Below are 18,463 nucleotides of genomic sequence, written 5' to 3'. Positions count from 1 at the left end.
GCTATACTATGAGTCATAAAAATGTTTTTGTCAGTTGTAGTCTCAATGCTAAATGTACTAAATCCACAATATTATAGCTCCATCTTTCATTTGAATGGACATTCATGTTAACTTGGGAGACTTTCGGCCACAAAAACACAATAGAGTCAAACATGAAATTACCTAAATTAACTGTAAAAGGCTTCGGTGACCAGACTAATTATCATCACATTATTATTCATCCATATGACTTATCGTTTAGCGTAACGTCCACACAGTGAAGCTCCAGAAGATGCGGGGTGTCGATGCTCTCTCCCGGCTGTGACTGACGGGGAGACCCCGGAGCAACTCTCTTTCACCCACCATCACCACGGCGCTACTAGCGGCCAAAGATATACGACATCCTTCAATCCACTTTTAATGCTGTGACTGACTGAGAGTGTCCACAGCGCTACTAGTGGCCAAATATATATTACATCGGTAGTGGATCAGCGCTACCATTGAAAATGAATTGAAACGGTTTAGGGCGTCTTAGCTAAACAATCCCTGGGTGCCGCGCGGGAGACCGGGATTCGATTCTCCGACGGGGAGTATTTATTGCCAGAGGACCCACCGTAGCGGTATTCTCGAGCATAGTAACAGGTTGCATGGTAAAAAAGTCTTAAAAAAGTCATAGTATAGCATGTCGAAAAAAGTCATAGTATATTTTATCATGAAAAGGTCACAGTATAGTATGCGATAAGAATTCACACTGTATGTTATAAATATCATAATATACTTATGGTATATTATAATATACTTATGGTATATTATATTATATAGTATGTCATACTATGATTTTTTTATGAAATACTTTACTTTGATTTATGTAAAAAAAGATTATGCAAGCGTCCTAATCTAATATTTAATAAAAAGTCATAATGTGATTAACGAGAAAAAAAAAGTTATAGTGTTGTCAAAATGTTCCTGAGGTTGTCCATTGGCCACTTTGAGAAGACTCAGCTCTTTTCTGTCACTATTCATGGAGAAAAAAGACCTTCTTTACATTGATGCTTTTAATGAATTAACTGATTGTGTCTCGTTATTTTTCTCTCCTGCAGGGCCGTCGGGCCTTGGACAGGCCTAGGGGCGGAGGTTGGGGTCTGGGGCCCGTGAAGGAACACGGGGTCTTGTTTCAGTGTAAACCTGAGAACTGGACCGACCAGAGGAAACCTCCTCCCACCATGACTTACTGGGTCATAGGGCAAGTCTAGCTTTCTGTTTTAACACGTCTCATAGACTTCCCTGGAATAATCCTTGTTGTAAACGTGATATTGTAGCAGCAAAAAACGGGATATACAGTGGGTACGGAAAGTATTCAGACCCCTTTAAATTTTTCACTCTTTGTTTCATTGCAGCCATTTGCTAAAATCGAAAAAGTTCATTTTTTTTCGCATTAATGTACACTCAGCAACCCATCTTGACAGAAAAAAACAGAAATGTAGAAATTTTTGCAAATTTATTAAAAAAGAAAAACTGAAATATCACATGGTCATAAGTATTCAGACCCTTTGCTGTGACACTCATATTTAACTCACATGCTGTCCATTTCTTCTGATCCTCCTTGGCCGTTTCTCAATACCAAGTACGGTCAAGTATGGACTTGCAAACTTGCAAGTTCAGACTTGGATAGTTCGACTCGGGAGTACAAACTCCCGAGGACGGGAGGACGCAGTACGGTCATTTTGCAATTGGAACAGCAGCGAACTTGATGACGTCACCAACGTCACGACGTCACCAACTCAGCTCGTCGGTCCCGCCTACTCCGGTTATCTTCAGTCATATATATTGACAATAAAACGAAATATGATATAAAACACAACCTTTTTTCGTTTTCATTTAGAAAATATAAAAATATTATGTATATGTATATATATATATATATATGTATATGTTTTGTGTTACATCTGCAACCACAACCACAGAGACACCGGAGCCAGCGGCACATCTGGAGAGGCCTAGCCGAGATCAGGCTGCTGTCAGCGGGGCTACATGAGCACCACCGCCCGGTCTCCTCTCTGGTCCTCTCATCTCCGACAAACGTCGGCGCTTTTTTCAAACAGGCTCTATCTTGATAAATCGACCGCATATTTTAAGTCTTAACAACTACATTCTCGCTTAAAAAAATGTTAAAACTAAATTCCGTTACACAACAGCAGCAGTATTTAGACAGTTATAACTGACAGTTGTGAGCCGTCTCCGCCGCTGTCGGCTCTTGTTTGCTGGTGAAATGCATTCTGGGATACTTGGCTGTCCAAAGTCCACACAAGTCTCCTCCGATGCATCCTCGATATAATGGGCGGAGCGAGGACACTTCCGGGTATCTGGACCGTACTTGGCTTGATGCGAACTTGTGTATTGGAACAGTACTTGGGCCGCGCTAGATGACGTTTCACAAGTTCACGAGGACACAAGTACAGAGAAGTTCACATATTGAGAAACGGCCCTTGAGATGGTTCTACTCCTTCATTGGAGTCCAGCTGTGTTTAATTAAACTGATTGGACTTGATTAGGAAAGGCACACACCTGTCTATATAAGACCTTACAGCTCACAGTGCATGTCAGAACAAATGAGAATCATGAGGTCGAAGGAACTGCCCAAGGAGCTCAGAGACAGAATTGTGGCAAGGCACAGATCTGGCCAAGGTTACAAAAGAATTTCTGCAGCACTCAAGGTTCCTAAGAGCACAGTGGCCTCCATAATCCTTAAATGGAAGAAGTATGGGATGACCAGAACTCTTCCTAGACCTGGCCGTCCAGCCAAACTGAGCAATCGTGGGAGAAGAGCCTTGGTGAGAGAGGTAAAGAAGAACCCAAAGATCACTGTGGCTGAGCTCCAGAGATGCAGTAGGGAGATGGGAGAAAGTTCCACAAAGTCAACTATCACTGCAGCCCTCCACCAGTCGGGGCTTTATGGCAGAGTGGCCCGACGGAAGCCTCTCCTCAGTGCAAGACATATGAAAGCCCGCATAGAGTTTGCCAAAAAACACATGGAGGACTCCCAAACTATGAGAAATAAGATTCTCTGGTCTGATGAGACCAAGATTGAACTTTTTGGCGTTAATTCTAAGCGGTATGTGTGGAGAAAACCAGGCACTGCTCATCACCTGCCCAATACAATCCCAACAGTGAAACATGGTGGTGGCAGCATCATGCTATGGGGGTGTTTTTCAGCTGCAGGGACAGGACGACTGGTTGCAATTGAAGGAAAGATGAATGCGGCCAAGTACAGAGATATCCTGGAAGAAAACCTCCTCCAGAGTGCTCAGGACCTCAGACTGGGCCGAAGGTTCACCTTCCAACAAGACAATGACCCGAAGCACACAGCTAAAATAACAAAGGAGTGGCTTCGGAACAAGTCTGTGACCATCCCTGACCTAAACCCAATTGAGCATCTCTGGAGAGACCTGAAAATGGCTGTCCACCAACGTTCACCATCCAACCTGACAGAACTGGAGAGGATCTGCAAGGAAGAATGGCAGAGGATCCCCAAATCCAGGTGTGAGACACTTGTTGCATCATTCCCAAGAAGACTCATGGCTGTACTAGCTCAAAAGGGTGCTTCTACTCAATACTGAGCAAAGGGTCTGAATACTTATGACCATGTGATATTTCAGTTTTTCTTTTTTAATAAATTTGCAATAATTTCTACATTTCTGGTTTTTTCTGTCAAGATGGGTTGCTGAGTGTACATTAATGCGAAAAAAAATGAACTTTTTCGATTTTAGCAAATGGCTGCAATGAAACAAAGGGTGAAACATTTAAAGGGGTCTGAATACTTTCCGTACCCACTGTAACTAATAGTAACTATCAACATTTTCCGGATTGACATAACTGCACTGTTCTCTGCTAGCTCCAAGCCTTTTTCTCTTGTGCCCATCTTGTTTTTCCTTCGCCTTTCAGACGGATGTTGCTCGAGCCCGTCCCTCAGGAGTTCTACGTGTGTTTCCATGACTCGGTGGCAGAAGTTCCTGTAGAGATGGCGTTCAGACTCTCCTTTGGCCTGGCCTTGTGATTATTACATCTGGGACAATGGACTCTCCAACTGCAACATCTGTTACACTCTCAGGGAAAATAATTCAACCAAATGTGGGAAATTAATGATGGTTGTAACAGTTTCTTACAGTGGAGTATGAATCTCATAACGTGCCTCCATTTCCCAGATGATTTCCTGAAAATGACAGCAAAGCATGACTCCTGCAGTGATTAGCAAATAGCAACTACTGACCTCAGACCAGTCATTTTTGTGCCTCATTGCTCACCATAGATGTGTGCAAGGGTCTTTGTGTCGATGAATCAATTAAAATGACAAATAAGGGGGTATTGATATTGTCACAATTTGTATGCAGTGTTGGAAAGACATTTCATTTGTTTCTTAATTTAAGATGTACAGATTTGTGTGGAAACTGAGTCATGTGTTAAAAAAATTGAGATTAAAGAAGCAATTCAGTTTGTCTTTTATTCTTTGACAACCTTTTTGCGCCTCTAAACATAATTTTACATTATTGACATAATGAAAAACAGTCCAAACTTAACAAAAATATTATGTAGTCCTCAAAAAACGGACACTGCGCCAATGGAAATCATAATAATGTCTTTGGTACTAAGATTTTTAGATCTTAATATTTTATAATGTACATAATTGAATTGTGAAACCAGCATCTCTGCTGGGAAAAACATTATTATTAATATGACACAGCTAAATGTGAAAAGCATGACGACAAAAAAGTTAAATCCACATATTTAGTTCAACAAGTGGGTTTTAAGCGTAAAGTCCAAATGATTCCTTCCACATCTGTATAGTGTACCCGTTTGGACTGTACCCACCTTCATCACAACACAATGTAGTAACAGAACTACATTTGAGTCCCTTTGGACTACATTCGTCCCTTTAAAGTTCACGCAGCGCTCTGAACGAGCAGCAGGTTCGTCTTGTAGCACTGGAGGCTGCAGAGAGGAACCCCGCTCTTTGAGCACGAGTACTTCTTGAGGTTAGTACAGCCGTTGACCCCGCAGTTCACCGGGGCTGCTGGCGCAGGACGGGGAGTCGTTGGCGCCGGCGCGGCGACCCCCGTGGGGAAGGAGACCGCAATGCCCAGGGCGCAGTCACTGTACCGGATCATGGGACATTGGTTCTGCTTGGACTTCCTCTCCCTCATGCTTTTGATCTTGGCCTTGCTGGTTTTGGTCAGTCTCTCTATCGTCTGGTTCTTGCTCTCCTCCGCCTTCTTGGCCGCCTGCAGGCGTCTCTTCCGGGCTCGTTCCTCCCGCTTCTGCATCATCTCTGCGGTCATCTCTTTCTCCTTGTAGCCCATGGGGAGCTCCAGGAGAGGCTGGCTCTGCTGCTTGTGTAGCAAGGCTTTCTGAACATGAAAAAAAACAAACACTCAGGGATATATGAATATTGCTACTTTACGCTTAGTTTTTTTTAACGATGGGGGACTGAAGTACATATTTCCTGCCACTGCTCTTCCTCACCTGTCTGGCTGTGAGCAAAGACTCGTCAACCTCCTTCTTCAGCTCGCCGTTGTCGTCGAGCTCTCCCTTCTCCAGCGCGTCCAGCCACCTCTCCTCCTCGTCCACAGGGACTCCCAGCATGGTGTCTGAGTCTATGTCTGGCATGGGGGACGTGGCCAGGTTACTGTCTTCATCTGACACAGAACAAACAGGATGAACATGAATTTATTGCCTAACCAAGAGAGAAAATTGTCTTTCCCATGTTACGATAGAAAGAAAAACACTAATATGAAGTTAACCTGCATTCAATGTGCTGCTGACCGTGCAAAGGTTACATGAAGGAGAATTAATTTATCTATTAAAAATGTTATTTATCGTCATTAATGTCAATATGTACAACTATTGATGCCTTATTCCTTATTTAAAGGTATTTAAGACACTGTTTTCATCAATGGGATATAGTTAATGCTCCAAGTTGTATTTTTTCTTCTGTTCTAGGGATCCATTGACTTCCATTCATTTCCACACAGCAGCGTTTCCGAAACTGTTTTGACATGTGACCACTTAAAATGAAATAAACATTTATTTAATTAATTAAATAATAAATAATAATTGATTTTCTATCTATGCATCTACTTATTGTTTGGCCCATGACTGCTTATATAACCTGATCAACTCTAATAACAGAATATAACTCTTCATCAAGCTCCAGTGTAAAGTATCTGAGTATTAGATTATTGTAACTTACCCAGCCAGGCCCGATACTGCTCCAAAGGCACAGAGGGCTCATCATCGTCGTCATCATCATCATCATCGTCGTCGTCGTCGTCGTCATCATCATCATCAACATTATTAATAATCATCAAGGGAGAAGGAGGACAAGCCACACCGGGATGCACGGTGAAGGTGGGAACACTGTTACAGATAGGAAACAGAAGCTTAACGAGTGATCGGGTTTAGATGAAAATGAGTAGCGACACTTTGGTTTCACTACTAAAACCGACCGCCTTCCACATCCCGCCTCACCTCTTGGTCCCCAGCGTCTGTCCTCCCAGTTTGATCTTGAGGCGGAGCTGTGGAGGAGGACGTGGAACCGCGACGGGCTCCGGGACCTCGGGGAAGCTGTGGTGCTTCCTCTTGTGCTTCTTGTGTTTTTTGTGTTTCCGTTTGTGAACGCTGTGCAGGCTCGATCCGCCTTCACCTGCAGAGGACGAGAGGAAAGCAACACATAATTACAATAAACACGTTTGAACTAATAAACAATGGTTGCTTTTAGACTGATTTGCCTTTTCCTACAAATGCACAAATGTCGATCAAGAAGATTTATATTAAGCAAGAATATCTGTCCAATAAAAAATATAATGGCTTAATTTAGATGCCAAAATGTCCGGAGAACAAATACATGTTCATGGTATGCCATAAATAAGCATACCATGAGTTATACCTACCTTGGTAAAACCATAACAACATGAGGGAGTTTCAACATGGCAGTGAATGCACTAAAAGTAGAAGCCCGGAGAGTTCTAATTGCAAATAAAGAACATTTTATAATTTCCAAATTGCAATTAAAATCTGGTTTAAAATATTTGATAGTCTCATCCAGCTCATACAAATTTATGTAGAGCAGAATAAAGCCCATACCCAATGAGAATTTAAAAAGAAAGGTCCAATCTTTTAACCACTTTAATTAACCCCTAGACCTCCTCCACTCCAAAGGTTTACAACCTCAAGAGCTGAGCCAAGAAAAGAGTCCACTATGTTAGTTGGTGTCGATGGTAACTGCCCTCTCTCACAACAACACTGCTCTCCAAACACCAATTAGAATCGAACAAAGTGTAACAAACTGTACAGAAAACTATTAGGAGGATCGGGAAGATGGAACAAAAAGCTAAAGAAGTACGTTATCTGACCCTAAAAAGAGATTATGGATTGGCAGAATGTTTTTCTACTGTCAGCTATATAAAGCAGAGAAAGATCCTAACCAAGTTCAGGCTCAGTGACCACAAACTGGAGATCAGAATGTGGATGACAGAAAACATGGCAACCAAAAGATAACAGAGTATGTGGTCATTGTTCAACAGGTGAGGCTGAGAAAGAGTTTGTTGAAATGTAAATGTAGTAGTATAGAGCAGTCGTTATGTTATTCGTATTAGTTTGTTTCTGTACTTTTGCTCTGGTTTATGCTTTTAGATGCTTGTTTAAGAAAGGAGATGCACTTATGACTTCTGGTGACTAGTAGTTCTCTTGAACACCTATGTTGAATACACTTATTGTAAGTCGCTTTGGATAAAAGCATCTGTTTAATGACTGTAATGTAATGTTGTGATAATATTAAAATGAATATTATTGTGTACTTTTTTTTATTTTTATGCTTAAGAAACTTTAATGCCAGTAAAGCCACATTGAATTGAATATAGTCAGTACAGCTTTGCTGCACATAAGCCACACTAGATGATAAGATACTGTTAAATGATATTTACATGCCACCAATATATCTGTCTTTTCTCTCAGAGTGGGACTTCAAAATGCATGAGAAACCCCCACTTTCCCTTAATAAACAGGTGTTAAATCAACTGTATGACAGTGCAGTTTGTGATTATTTAAACTGTATTGCATTATACAGGTTTCAGCATAAATCAAGTGTACCTCTGAGTATCAAAAGGATTAGTTTAATACCAGTAATCTCATATACTCACAAAGAAACCTGGGGTGAATCATGTCTTTCCTCTTCCCCATTGAAACCAAGAAGGGGATGTAAACGCCAAGAACAGGACAGTCAGCCTGCAGCTCTACATGGCAGCAGACATCCCAGAGTCTCTTTAATGGAGTCGTTTCTGCAAAGGATAAAGAAGGAAACAGCCACGTGAGTTCATGTGCATGCTCTCTAATGTGTGTGTTAGCTAAGTTTATAACCTCATGTTTATTTACATTTATTTAGTGGCCAATTTGAAAGAAAAAAGACGCGACACAAACTCAAAAACAATTGTTAAAACGTTACACAGTTTGTCTGGAGCAGCTCGTTAGCTCGTCTCACAACACGGAAGTGCGTCCTCTATGTCATTTCCGGTTAGTTTTGCGCAGTTGCATTCGAATGACTGCCCTCTAGTGACGACACAAAACAGTAACCGTTTCAGTTTCACACTATTAAAGATTAAGAGCTATTTAAATAAATGGGAATTAATTATATTAGTTATATGACAACAAACAAGAAAAATGTAAGCAAAAGTAATAAAATCGCTCCCTAAAAATGTAAAAATGTATTTTTGTTTTACATCTTGGGTAATGTAGTTCTTCGTTGGGAGCCCCGCAGCTGTCCACAGTGCATCTCGGTGTTTCAAGTCACACGTTACCCAGAAGCCACCGCGGCTGACTGGTTACTGGAATCACACGGCTTCAGTTTCACACTATTTAAATAATTGGGAATTAATTATATTAGTTATATGACATCGATTCAAAAAATAAAAATGTAAGCAAAAGTAATTAAATCGCTCGCTAAATAAATGTAAAAATGTATTTTTGTTTTACATCTTGGGTAATGTAGTTCTTCGTTGAGAGCCCGCGGCTGATCCACAGTACATCTCGGTGTTTCATGTCACACGTTACCCAGAAGCCACCGCGGCGCTAGAGCCGAGACACTCAAGGTCAGTCATATAACTGAATGTGGTGCGAGTTAAGTGCTGTAGCTTGTACAGTATGCTTTGTGTTCACATGTTCATTGTAGTTTCCCCCTGCACGAGTCTCTGTTAACTCATTTTAACACGGTTTACTGTGCATTAATCCAAAATTGCAAATAGGAATTACAGTTAAGTAATGGGTAATGTGCATGTGTGCAACCATGCGGAAAGTGGGAACAAGTTGTTACATAAGTTTAATTTATCAAGTTGCACGTTTTTTATTAAACAAAAAAAAAACTGTATTTATTGTTATGTTAAATGTTTATATAATTTTGCAGGAATCATGAATTACGCCCGGTTTCTCACCGCTGTCAGCGCAGCTAGAAAGCCCTCTCCTATCCGTATGCTGAGTAAGTAATCATTTATTAACAGTGCAAACAACTCATGCAACTTGTAACCACACTATATCAACATACATAATTAATGACATGAAAAAAACAGATTTTGACACAGGAGCCCTGCTCAAGATCAGACAATAAAGCACCTTAATGCCTTTACCATGGCAGTTAATGTAAGGCTTATAGATGCATAATATCTAACAAATGTCAATTAATGTAGCATTAAACAGTTGAAACACAGCAAGATGCAAAGGGTAAACTGGGCAATATTTTATTGGAAAGTGTAATAAACAAATGTAAACACTTACAGTACCAGTCAAAAGTTTGGACACACCTTCTCATTCAACTACTTTGAAGAATGTAAAATATAAAACATATTCTGGTTTGTTGAGCATTTGTTTGTTTACCACATAATTCCATATGTGTTCCTTCATAGTTTGGATGTCTTCAATATTAATCTACAATGTAGAAAAAGATAAATAAAGAAAAACCATTGAATGAGAAGGTGTGTCCAAACTTTTGACTGGTACTGTATATGTAAGCAACTTGGTACATTTAATCACTTAGTTTCCTTGTCACGTCTATTAATCCGTCCGTACACAAAGATGCAGTCACTGAAATGCTGGGAAAACTCATACAATATTTATGGAAAATTGGGGGGAAAAGAAATGCATAAAAATAACAAATTTTAACCTAATTTAACCTAAACATCTATTAGATCGATCCATCATATCTGTTTCTCCACCCTCATGAAGCTGAGCTGCAGCAGCGGTCACCTCCGACCCTGATCTCTCTGGCCGGAGGAGCGCCCAACCCCAACACCTTCCCCTTCCAGTCAGCGTCCATCAAAGTGAAGAACGGGTCGACGCTCACATTCGATGAGACGCTGTTGAAGAGGGCTCTGCAGTACTCTGCCTCTAATGGGTGAGATGATGACACAGGAATCCTTGTTTTTGTCAATGAGATTTTCCAGAACACAAACAGAAACACTTTGAGTTACACCAGAAAAGTGTGCAGCAGCGGGTGGAGGTTATCATCCTGCAACTGCCGTTATCTTCTTTTTTACGACCTCTGTAAACTTCAGAGCCTCAGGTGACTCGCTCCACCTGCAGATTCCAATGGTTTTGATGGTTGAGTGGTTGAGTAAACGGTGATAATAGATAGTTCATATGAGGGCTCCTAGAGATTAAGATGCAGACCATGAAACACAATGTCTCTGTTTCAAATCCATCCGATCTCTCTCTAGAATTGCTATACAATAAATGCAGAAAATGCCAAAAAAACAACAAGACAAAAAGATTTTACACCAAAGTAACATTCGCCTACATGCCCTAATATACACATCTTTCTTGTTTGGTGCTCAGAGCTCTCCAACATATCGCCAGTCATTCAAAAAGTGTTGGTTATATCTTGTTGCTGGAATTTCAAGTTTATATAGTTTACATTATTGTAGATAAAGGCCTTCTTTTCTCAGGAAACCTACCCATCAACAGCGTGTAGAAAAGCTTTCATAGATTTAATTACTGGTTGGACGTACTGAAAGTACCAAAACAGAAATGTACTGCATTTATATAAAACCACCACACATTACAGTGTGCAGTAAGTCTGATTTCCATTGCTACGTAGAATACCCGAGCTGCTGACGTGGATGAAGAGCCTGCAGAAGGACCTCCACAACCCTCCCACACAGATGGACATGTGTGTTACCACGGGCAGCCAGGAGGGGCTCTGTAAGGTACCAACTCCACCAGCTGCAGCTCTGACGTTTCCTGTCTCATGCTGTTTGTGTAGCCAGCTGTTACAGGGTCAAATGTCAAAACAAAGGATCTTATAAAGACGTTATAGTCTAGTAAAACATACTTAATCTTTCACAGCTTGACATATGATAAATTACTTTAACTTATTTTTTGAGAATTGCTTATAAACATGATTTTTGAAGATGTTTTTGTTGTTTTAGGTGTTTGAGATGCTGGTCAACCCCGGAGACAACGTTCTGCTGGATGCACCCACATATTCAGGCACACTGGCAGCGGTGAGAGCGCTTTCTTTATTAAAAAAACACACACACACACGTACAGTAACTTAAGCTTCTGTGACCCTCTAACCTTCTTCATTCTCTCCGTAGCTCCAGCCGCTCGGTTGCAACCTGATCAACGTTCCCAGCGATCAGCACGGCATGATACCGGCAGCCCTGAAGGAGGTTTTGTCTCGGTGGGACCCCTCAGAGATCCACAAGCCCGGCAGCACTGCCCCCAAGATCCTCTACACCATCCCCAACGGAGGAAACCCCACCGGTGCCTCCATGACGACTCAGCGGAAGCAGGAAGTGTACGAGGTTTGTCCTCTACCTGCAAAGTCACAAAACACAAATTGCTCATTCAGTCCAAAAATAGAACCGCATGCACGACCTGCATTTGATTTATGAATCATTTTTCTCAGAGTCTCATTTATGCAAAGCAGTCAGTAAACGTGGGAGTCTGCTAATTAGAGATTGTTTTGCGGCGTTTTCTATTAACGTCCTCCCATCTGTTTAATAGCTGGCCCAGCAGTACGACATGCTCATCATCGAGGACGACCCCTACTACTTCCTGCAGTTTGACAAGGTACAAAAAGAGTTTACTCACCTCGTCTGTTTGAAGAACGTCTTTTCTGTCATTTAAAAAGGTGAAATAGTTCATCTGTCTCATAATTTATAGTCTGATTTTAGCAATTTGTTTTTGGATTACCAAGAATTAAGGTAACAATCCAAACTGATGAATTATTCTGATTAATATTGTTGATATTTGGCAGCCGTGGGCTCCCACGTTTCTCTCCATGGATGTCGACGGCAGGATCATCAGGACCGACTCCTTCTCTAAGATCCTGTCTTCAGGGTGAGCGTCTGTGTGTGTGTGTTTAAACCGAATACATGTGAGGCTCTGCTGTTTCTTTTCACGAGTCAGGACCTGTAAACGCTGTGTGTTTTCTCAGTCTATCATTTAATGTGCTTGTGTAATTCCCCACTGATCACATTTGATTGGAAACTTAATTCAAATACACTGTGTGACAAAAGTATGTGTCTACTGCCTTCGGTGTACTTGTATCTTAATTCTGAGCCACATTATGCAGAAATGCACCGCCATGTTTATGTGTCTCTGACTGCTCCCCTGTGTGTCTGTTTGTTCCAGGCTGAGGATAGGTTTCGTAACCGGTCCCAAACTGCTGGTGGACCGGGTGGTGCTGCACATCCAGGCCTCCACAATGCACACAAGTACCTTCACACAGGTGAATGAAACATTCATTTTTACACCCCCACTGCTCAGTCAACATCTTCCATTACTGGTTAACTGCTTTCAAACTGTATTGGGTAACTTTGTCAATTATTCATTTACTTTTATTCATTTAAACTCTGCTTACTACTTAGCATTGGATGACTAAAATCTTTGATGCTTTCTATGTGGAAACCTCCATCAACTTGGCATCTATATAGGCAAAAACAAAAACACAACATAATATTGGGAAATGCTGTTTCAGCCTTTTAGGCAACATGCAGACCTCCATGCAGCAGTAAGCACACTTCAGGGCAGGGTTGAGTCATGCAATCCTGCCACATACTTGCACACAGACACGCCAGATTTGCATAAACTCACCACAGAGAAGTGGTGTGTCGTCCATCATGCTTAAACCAAACGAGACATTGTGGTGCTTCTGGATCAGCAGCGGCTGCAGAGGAGTTTAAAATAAGTCTGAAGAGGGAGCTTAATTAAGATCTGCTGTGATTCAATCCTCGTTTAATCTGGACTAAACGTTGGCAATAACTCGGAAAGATTTAAAATTGGAAACATGAACTGTAAAAAACAAACATTTAAAGGCTCTCTTCAGAAAGAAATGTGTGTGGATTATCTGCTGCAGGTTAATTTTACTGTCAAATCATTTGGCTCCACACAGGCCTTATCAATCTTTTCAGTCATAACATTACATACCCACTGTGCTGCCTCCTTTCAGCTCATGGTGTCTCAGTTGCTGCACAGCTGGGGCCAAGAGGGTTTCCTCCAACACATAGACGGGTACGTCACATCCCACACTGCTGACTGGTTTGACTGGTTAAGAAAGTTAAATTAGATCCATCACTCAACGCCTACAGTGCCATTAATATAATATCAGCCACTCTTGTGGGCGATGCATGACACAGTTTCTCTTTCCTCCCACAGGGTGATTGAGTTTTACAGGAAACAACGCGATGCCATGATCGGCTCTGCAGACAAGTGGCTCAAAGGTTTGTGAAGAAAGTCAAAAGACACATTACATATACATTATGATTGGTTATTCTGTAACCTTTTGATTTTTAATAAACTGTAAATTTGCATTTTTATCTAGACACACTTTTGTTTGTTTACAAGTAAACTCAACAGGGTACCCTTTTATATTATTTAACTGAATATAAAAATGGCCAAAAATACAAATTCTGTATCAAGCCAGACATATTGTGACATAATATGTCATATAGGGGTCCTCTCTTGACCGTCCAATCAGCAATATCATAAGTAACCTGCTGTAGTCTTTAATGGTGCTAAAAATGTAGATTTTCTGTAAATGGCAACATAAAATAATTTCATATTAATACATACTCTTCACACTGTTTTAACTCTACATACTCTTATTATGATGCTGTATGGTCTCAGCACCTTGAAGACAGAGAAAGAAAAAAAAAAAACCATTTTGTTACTGAATGTCTTATTATTTAGTTTTTGCATTGTTCTGTGTGTGTGTGTTGCAAAGTTTAAGAAGAAAGAGAGACGATGCCACTGAGACAAACACATAAGAAAAAATAGTAAGCTTTCCAATCCCAGTTGAAAAAAATGGACATTTGTAATGAAAAGTTAAAGTTGTCACAGTCACTTCAGTACAGTTTTCTTGGAGCCCCCACCTAGTGGCCATTTGAGAAAATGACATGTTAAGTCATTTCCACATTGACATGTTGATTTATGTCACTTGTAACAACAACCACTACATTTGTGAAAGTATAAACTACTAGAATGATCAAGATGTAGTTAAAGCGATAAGAATTTTTAGAGCGGAACTGAAAAAAAAACATCACAGAAGGAAAATCCTGATATGAGTCAGAAAGCACACACCCAGGCGTTTCTTTTTTTTATTCCCTAATGTGTGTGATTGTGTTTGGTGTGTGTGTGTGTGTTTGTGTAAATAGATGTAGCGGAGTGGCACACCCCGTCGGCAGGCATGTTCCTGTGGATCAAACTAAAGGGCATCGCCGATACCCAGCAGCTCATTATGCAGAAAGCCTTGGAGAAAGAGGTCAGCACACAACGTGTTCTCATTGTATTTCAGTTTAAACCCTCACGTGTTAATCTCTTCTGGCTTATTATGGAACAAAACCCAATTAACTCTGTCCACTGAAGGTTAGCACATACCGACTGTACCTTTAATATGCAGACAGCAGGTACCCAGAATGCATTTCAGTGTCGGTCTTGTTTCTGAGCAGATGTGTTGCACCAGGCAGGGTTTGTGTCTGAATAGAGTGTAGGATGGTGTATTTAAAGTGGCCATTGTGTGCACTGTGAGTGGGTTTAGCAACTCCCACACACACACTCACACACACACAGCATATGTACTTCCCGGCTAGCGGATAGCTGATTAGCGTGTATAAACAACAGTGGGTACAATCAGGCTTTTCCGAGGTCTGCACCGTTTCCTCCACACAGCTGATAGTAAAGACTCCAGAGACTCTTACGTCTTTGTTAACAGAGGAGGAACAGAAGAGAGTCCCCATCAGTGTTTTATCTTTCCCATGATTCAAAGCTGTAATAATTGCCCTCAGGCCTCTCTCACTGGTATGCGATGGATTGTAACAGGAGATCAGGGATTTTGAAATTGCAATATTTCAAAAGATTTTAAAGGAGTCAGATGAGGAGATTGGAACCTTTCTCAGAGTTAACAGTAAGGTATGAAGCTACATCCAGCAGTGGGTTAGCTTAGCTTAGCACAAAGACTGGAAGTGGAGGGAAACAGCTAGCCTTGCTCTGTACAAAGGAAGAAAAAAAAAAATAGCAACACATCTAAAGATTACTAATTAAAAGTTCATATCTAATTTGTTTAATCTGTAGAAAATTGAATCGAATTTGTGGTTTATGTGTGGGACTATTTTTGTCCACCTAACATAAAGTATTTATTATGTTTTTAGTCCTGAATTATGACGCACCTGTCAGGCTCTACAATTAGTTCAAGACACAAACAACTACAACTACAAAAACATGAAGTAGCCTGAGTGTGTGTTTGTGTGTGTGTGATAAAGGTACTGCTGGTTCCTGGAGGCGTCTTCATGATCAACAGTAGTGACCCGTGTCCCTACGTCAGAGCGGCCTTTTCTCTCTCCACACCAGAGCAGATTGATGAGGTACAGACACACACACACACACACCCCACACACACACACATATATACACACATACTGACTCTATAATGACTCTAATCTCTCATATTGATCTCAACAGGCTTTCAGAAGACTCTCCTCTCTCATCAAAGAGTCTTTGTGATCAAATATCTATTTTTCCCTAAAAGATGCTGTATTTTTTAACTTATTGTTGAGGGCTTCTTCTTTTCAAATAGATTATTAAGTTAAATTATATTTTGATATTGTGTTACCTCTGATTGTGTCTATAAGAGGAGAAACTCAGATGTACTGTACTTGGTGCTGGTCATGGAAAGTAATTTGTAGCAATGATTGAGACGAATAAATAAAGAATTCAGTTGTTAACCTCATAATTTGTTGCTTGAATGTTCATAGTGAGACCGGTCATTTAGGCTCTAGAGCACCTTACAACAAATTCATTCAACTACTTGTGATGATATTTTTTAAATTGTCATCTTTGACTCCTATTATCGCACAATTTTAGCTATAAAATGTTGCTTTATTTTAATCTAGCGCGGCTCAACGGTCATGTTCATGGAAGGTGTCATTTTTAAAAAGGTGGTGCAGAAGGTTACTGATAGTCCTACTGATCTTCATAAACTCTTCCTGCACTCGACTGCACTATTTCATGTTTTAGCTGGGATTTTTGTTTTCCTTTAAAATGGTCAAAACTCTAGCAATACTTGACATCAAGAATAACTGTATTGTCAGACAGACACAAGTCACAAGTCGTTTCACAATAAATTTGTTCTTAAAACTACTTTAAATAAAAGTGTTGCAAAGCCATTTCCCCTTTCTTTGTGCACCTTTGAAGTATGTGAAAGTGTGCTAAACTCTGACTCTACTTCTGTTTATGCCTTTGCTTATTAAAAGTGTATAACAAGTGGTGCCTTATCAGGATATGTAACCTTTTAAAAGTACATTTGTCAAATTGTTATCTTTATAAATAAAGATTTAGGCTACTGATAATCTGAGTACACAATTATTTGGGCTGTTTTTTATTGGTAACAGAAGATTACATAAATATATTGGTGTTTGTATGTAGTGGTGGTTGAATCAAACCTTTTCAACCACACATTCACTTAAAACTTTACATCCTGAGTTATGATTGAAGTAAATGTTCCTCTGGTGCAGCAGAGTCCTGAGGTTTGACCCTCTTTGTTTCATGATGACCTGAAAATAAAGAACCCTGCATGTTTAGCGATCATGAACTGTAACAGTACCTGCTGACAACAATAGGGTCTGTGTGTTAGTGGAAGCTGATTTCTTTTCCTTTGTCCAGACTTTTTCCCTTGCTGTGTTAATATGTAGACACATTGTGAGCAGTGTGACCGAGCTCTCAGAAGTGCTGGTGTAAAGCTCAAGCATTCATCCGTAACGGAAAACTGGGTCAGAGGGTTAAAAATCAGGATTTTGCAACAGTTATTTACAGGGAAGTGAGGTATTACAATTCTCTGGTAAAAACTGTGAATACACCTTATTAAAACTGATTGACTCCTGCATTGGAAATTTAACTTTAAAGAACAATATTTGCATTGAAATGTACACAAGCGTGAAAGCACTTAAGCCAAAGAGTTACCTCGTTCAGAGTGTTTAGTTATGGAGTCATAAATGTGCATTGTTTACAGTAAATACTTGGGCAGATTGACTTACTTTTATGAGCTTATATAGTATTTGCATGTAAATCTGTGACGCAAAAAAAACTAGTTACCAGACACTGGAGTAAAAGTATTGAATTTCCCTCTAAATTTGATTAATTGAGTGCAAGAAGAGAATATCTAACAAAATGGAAAGAACGGATTAAGTAAATTAAACAAACATTCCCTCTATATTTGTATACATATATGGAGCATTATTGACTTATTTAGTGGCTGTTTGCTGAGGCCTTGGTACAGAGTGTCGATTTCAGACTTTAACTGCGGCTCCAAGGTCAGTCAGCTTTCAACTCTGGCCCCAAAAACAAACCATGACTCAGTCTTTATTTAGAGCTGCTTTTGTTTCTGCCTTCATTTCTTCCAGGAATGTTTTTGTTTCAATGTGAAGTGCGTTGTCTTTTTCCGCTTTTTATACCTCCTGATCCTATTTGTGCTTTATCTTCTAGCCAACAACACTACAGACTGCCTCAAGCGTCTTTTCGTAGTCTAACCTTTTTACCTTTAATTGATCATAAATGCAGAGGGCAATGGGTTTTCACCATAGTCCAATTACCTGTCAGTATATGCCATGTCTGAAAGTAAATGTGCACTGAAAGGTCTACGACCCGAACCACAAAATGAAATGTACTTGCACTTTACCTTTATGTGCGGAGAGTTTCAAGTCCATCAGTCGTTGGCACACTGGGAAGCTGCCCAGATCCTGCTGCTGTGTCCTCGAGGGAGCCTCAAGGCCAGGCTGCACAAACACAGTAAAAGAATACAGATGGGGGACAAATTTAATTATAAAACAACATAAAAGGCCATAGTAAGCCTCAATCTTTGGCATTGCTTTTATAGGATGTAGGCCCAAAATCTCTCACAGGGGAGAGGTAAGAGGTAAGATAACTTAGAGTAATGTTAAAGGGGTTGCTT

General features: G+C 40.4%; 3 protein-coding genes across 6 annotated transcripts in view; 2 read left to right on the top strand and 1 right to left on the bottom strand.

The window, feature by feature from the left end:
* Positions 1-4,371, top strand: part of intu (inturned planar cell polarity protein) — a 46,886-nt gene extending 42,515 nt beyond the window's left edge. Inside the window, exons 16-17 of the mRNA XM_054602021.1 lie at positions 1,080-1,222; positions 3,922-4,371. Coding sequence (XP_054457996.1) covers positions 1,080-1,222; positions 3,922-4,033 — 255 coding nt within the window. The 3' untranslated portion in view covers positions 4,034-4,371. The remainder of the gene's footprint in view (positions 1-1,079; positions 1,223-3,921) is intronic.
* A 98-nt stretch (positions 4,372-4,469) lies between these two features.
* On the bottom strand, positions 4,470-8,542 carry ino80b (INO80 complex subunit B). Of its 3 annotated transcripts, none has more exons than XM_054602037.1 (6): positions 8,474-8,542; positions 8,172-8,309; positions 6,502-6,676; positions 6,224-6,390; positions 5,497-5,669; positions 4,470-5,381 (listed from the first exon to the last, which is right to left on the bottom strand). In XM_054602037.1, the coding sequence occupies exons 2-6, from the start codon at positions 8,209-8,211 to the stop codon at positions 4,917-4,919; spliced, it is 1,020 nt and encodes a 339-aa protein (XP_054458012.1). In that variant the 5' UTR covers positions 8,212-8,309; positions 8,474-8,542; the 3' UTR covers positions 4,470-4,916. The 3 variants fall into 3 exon arrangements, with proteins under 3 accessions (XP_054458012.1, XP_054458011.1, XP_054458013.1); XM_054602036.1 differs by having other exon boundaries at positions 8,404-8,504; XM_054602038.1 differs by having other exon boundaries at positions 5,497-5,633; positions 8,404-8,504.
* A 493-nt stretch (positions 8,543-9,035) lies between these two features.
* Positions 9,036-16,818, top strand: aadat (aminoadipate aminotransferase). Of its 2 annotated transcripts, none has more exons than XM_054602033.1 (14): positions 9,036-9,116; positions 9,428-9,499; positions 10,243-10,411; positions 11,114-11,222; positions 11,445-11,519; positions 11,613-11,822; positions 12,025-12,090; positions 12,278-12,360; positions 12,655-12,751; positions 13,472-13,533; positions 13,678-13,742; positions 14,676-14,782; positions 15,780-15,881; positions 15,979-16,818. In XM_054602033.1, exons 2-14 carry the CDS (start codon positions 9,433-9,435, stop codon positions 16,018-16,020), a joined length of 1,254 nt encoding a protein of 417 aa, XP_054458008.1. In that variant the 5' UTR covers positions 9,036-9,116; positions 9,428-9,432; the 3' UTR covers positions 16,021-16,818. The 2 variants fall into 2 exon arrangements, with proteins under 2 accessions (XP_054458008.1, XP_054458009.1); XM_054602034.1 differs by lacking the exon at positions 9,036-9,116 and adding an exon at positions 9,216-9,277.
* The last annotated feature ends 1,645 nt before the right edge of the window (positions 16,819-18,463 follow it).

This window comes from Anoplopoma fimbria, chromosome 7, assembly GCF_027596085.1.
Source record: "Anoplopoma fimbria isolate UVic2021 breed Golden Eagle Sablefish chromosome 7, Afim_UVic_2022, whole genome shotgun sequence".
Taxonomy (NCBI): domain Eukaryota; kingdom Metazoa; phylum Chordata; class Actinopteri; order Perciformes; family Anoplopomatidae; genus Anoplopoma; species Anoplopoma fimbria.
The sequence above is the reverse complement of the archived record's forward strand: the minus strand, read 5'-3'. Positions and strand labels throughout refer to the sequence as shown.

What these genes read in the sequence shown, in the direction of transcription:
- ino80b (XM_054602037.1), bottom strand. Translation starts at nt 8,211, where the DNA reads ATGGGGAAGAGGAAAGACATGATTCACCCCAGGTTTCTTT. An exon ending in CAGACGCTGGGGACCAAGAG is followed by an intron (nt 6,391 to 6,501) that starts GTGAGGCGGGAT and finishes TATCTGTAACAG; the next exon opens with TGTTCCCACCTTCACCGTGC. An exon ending in CTTTGCTCACAGCCAGACAG is followed by an intron (nt 5,382 to 5,496) that starts GTGAGGAAGAGC and finishes TTTCATGTTCAG; the next exon opens with AAAGCCTTGCTACACAAGCA.
- aadat (XM_054602033.1), top strand. Translation starts at nt 9,433, where the DNA reads ATGAATTACGCCCGGTTTCTCACCGCTGTCAGCGCAGCTAGAAAGCCC. An exon ending in ACTTCCTGCAGTTTGACAAG is followed by an intron (nt 12,091 to 12,277) that starts GTACAAAAAGAG and finishes GATATTTGGCAG; the next exon opens with CCGTGGGCTCCCACGTTTCT. An exon ending in CACCAGAGCAGATTGATGAG is followed by an intron (nt 15,882 to 15,978) that starts GTACAGACACAC and finishes TGATCTCAACAG; the next exon opens with GCTTTCAGAAGACTCTCCTC.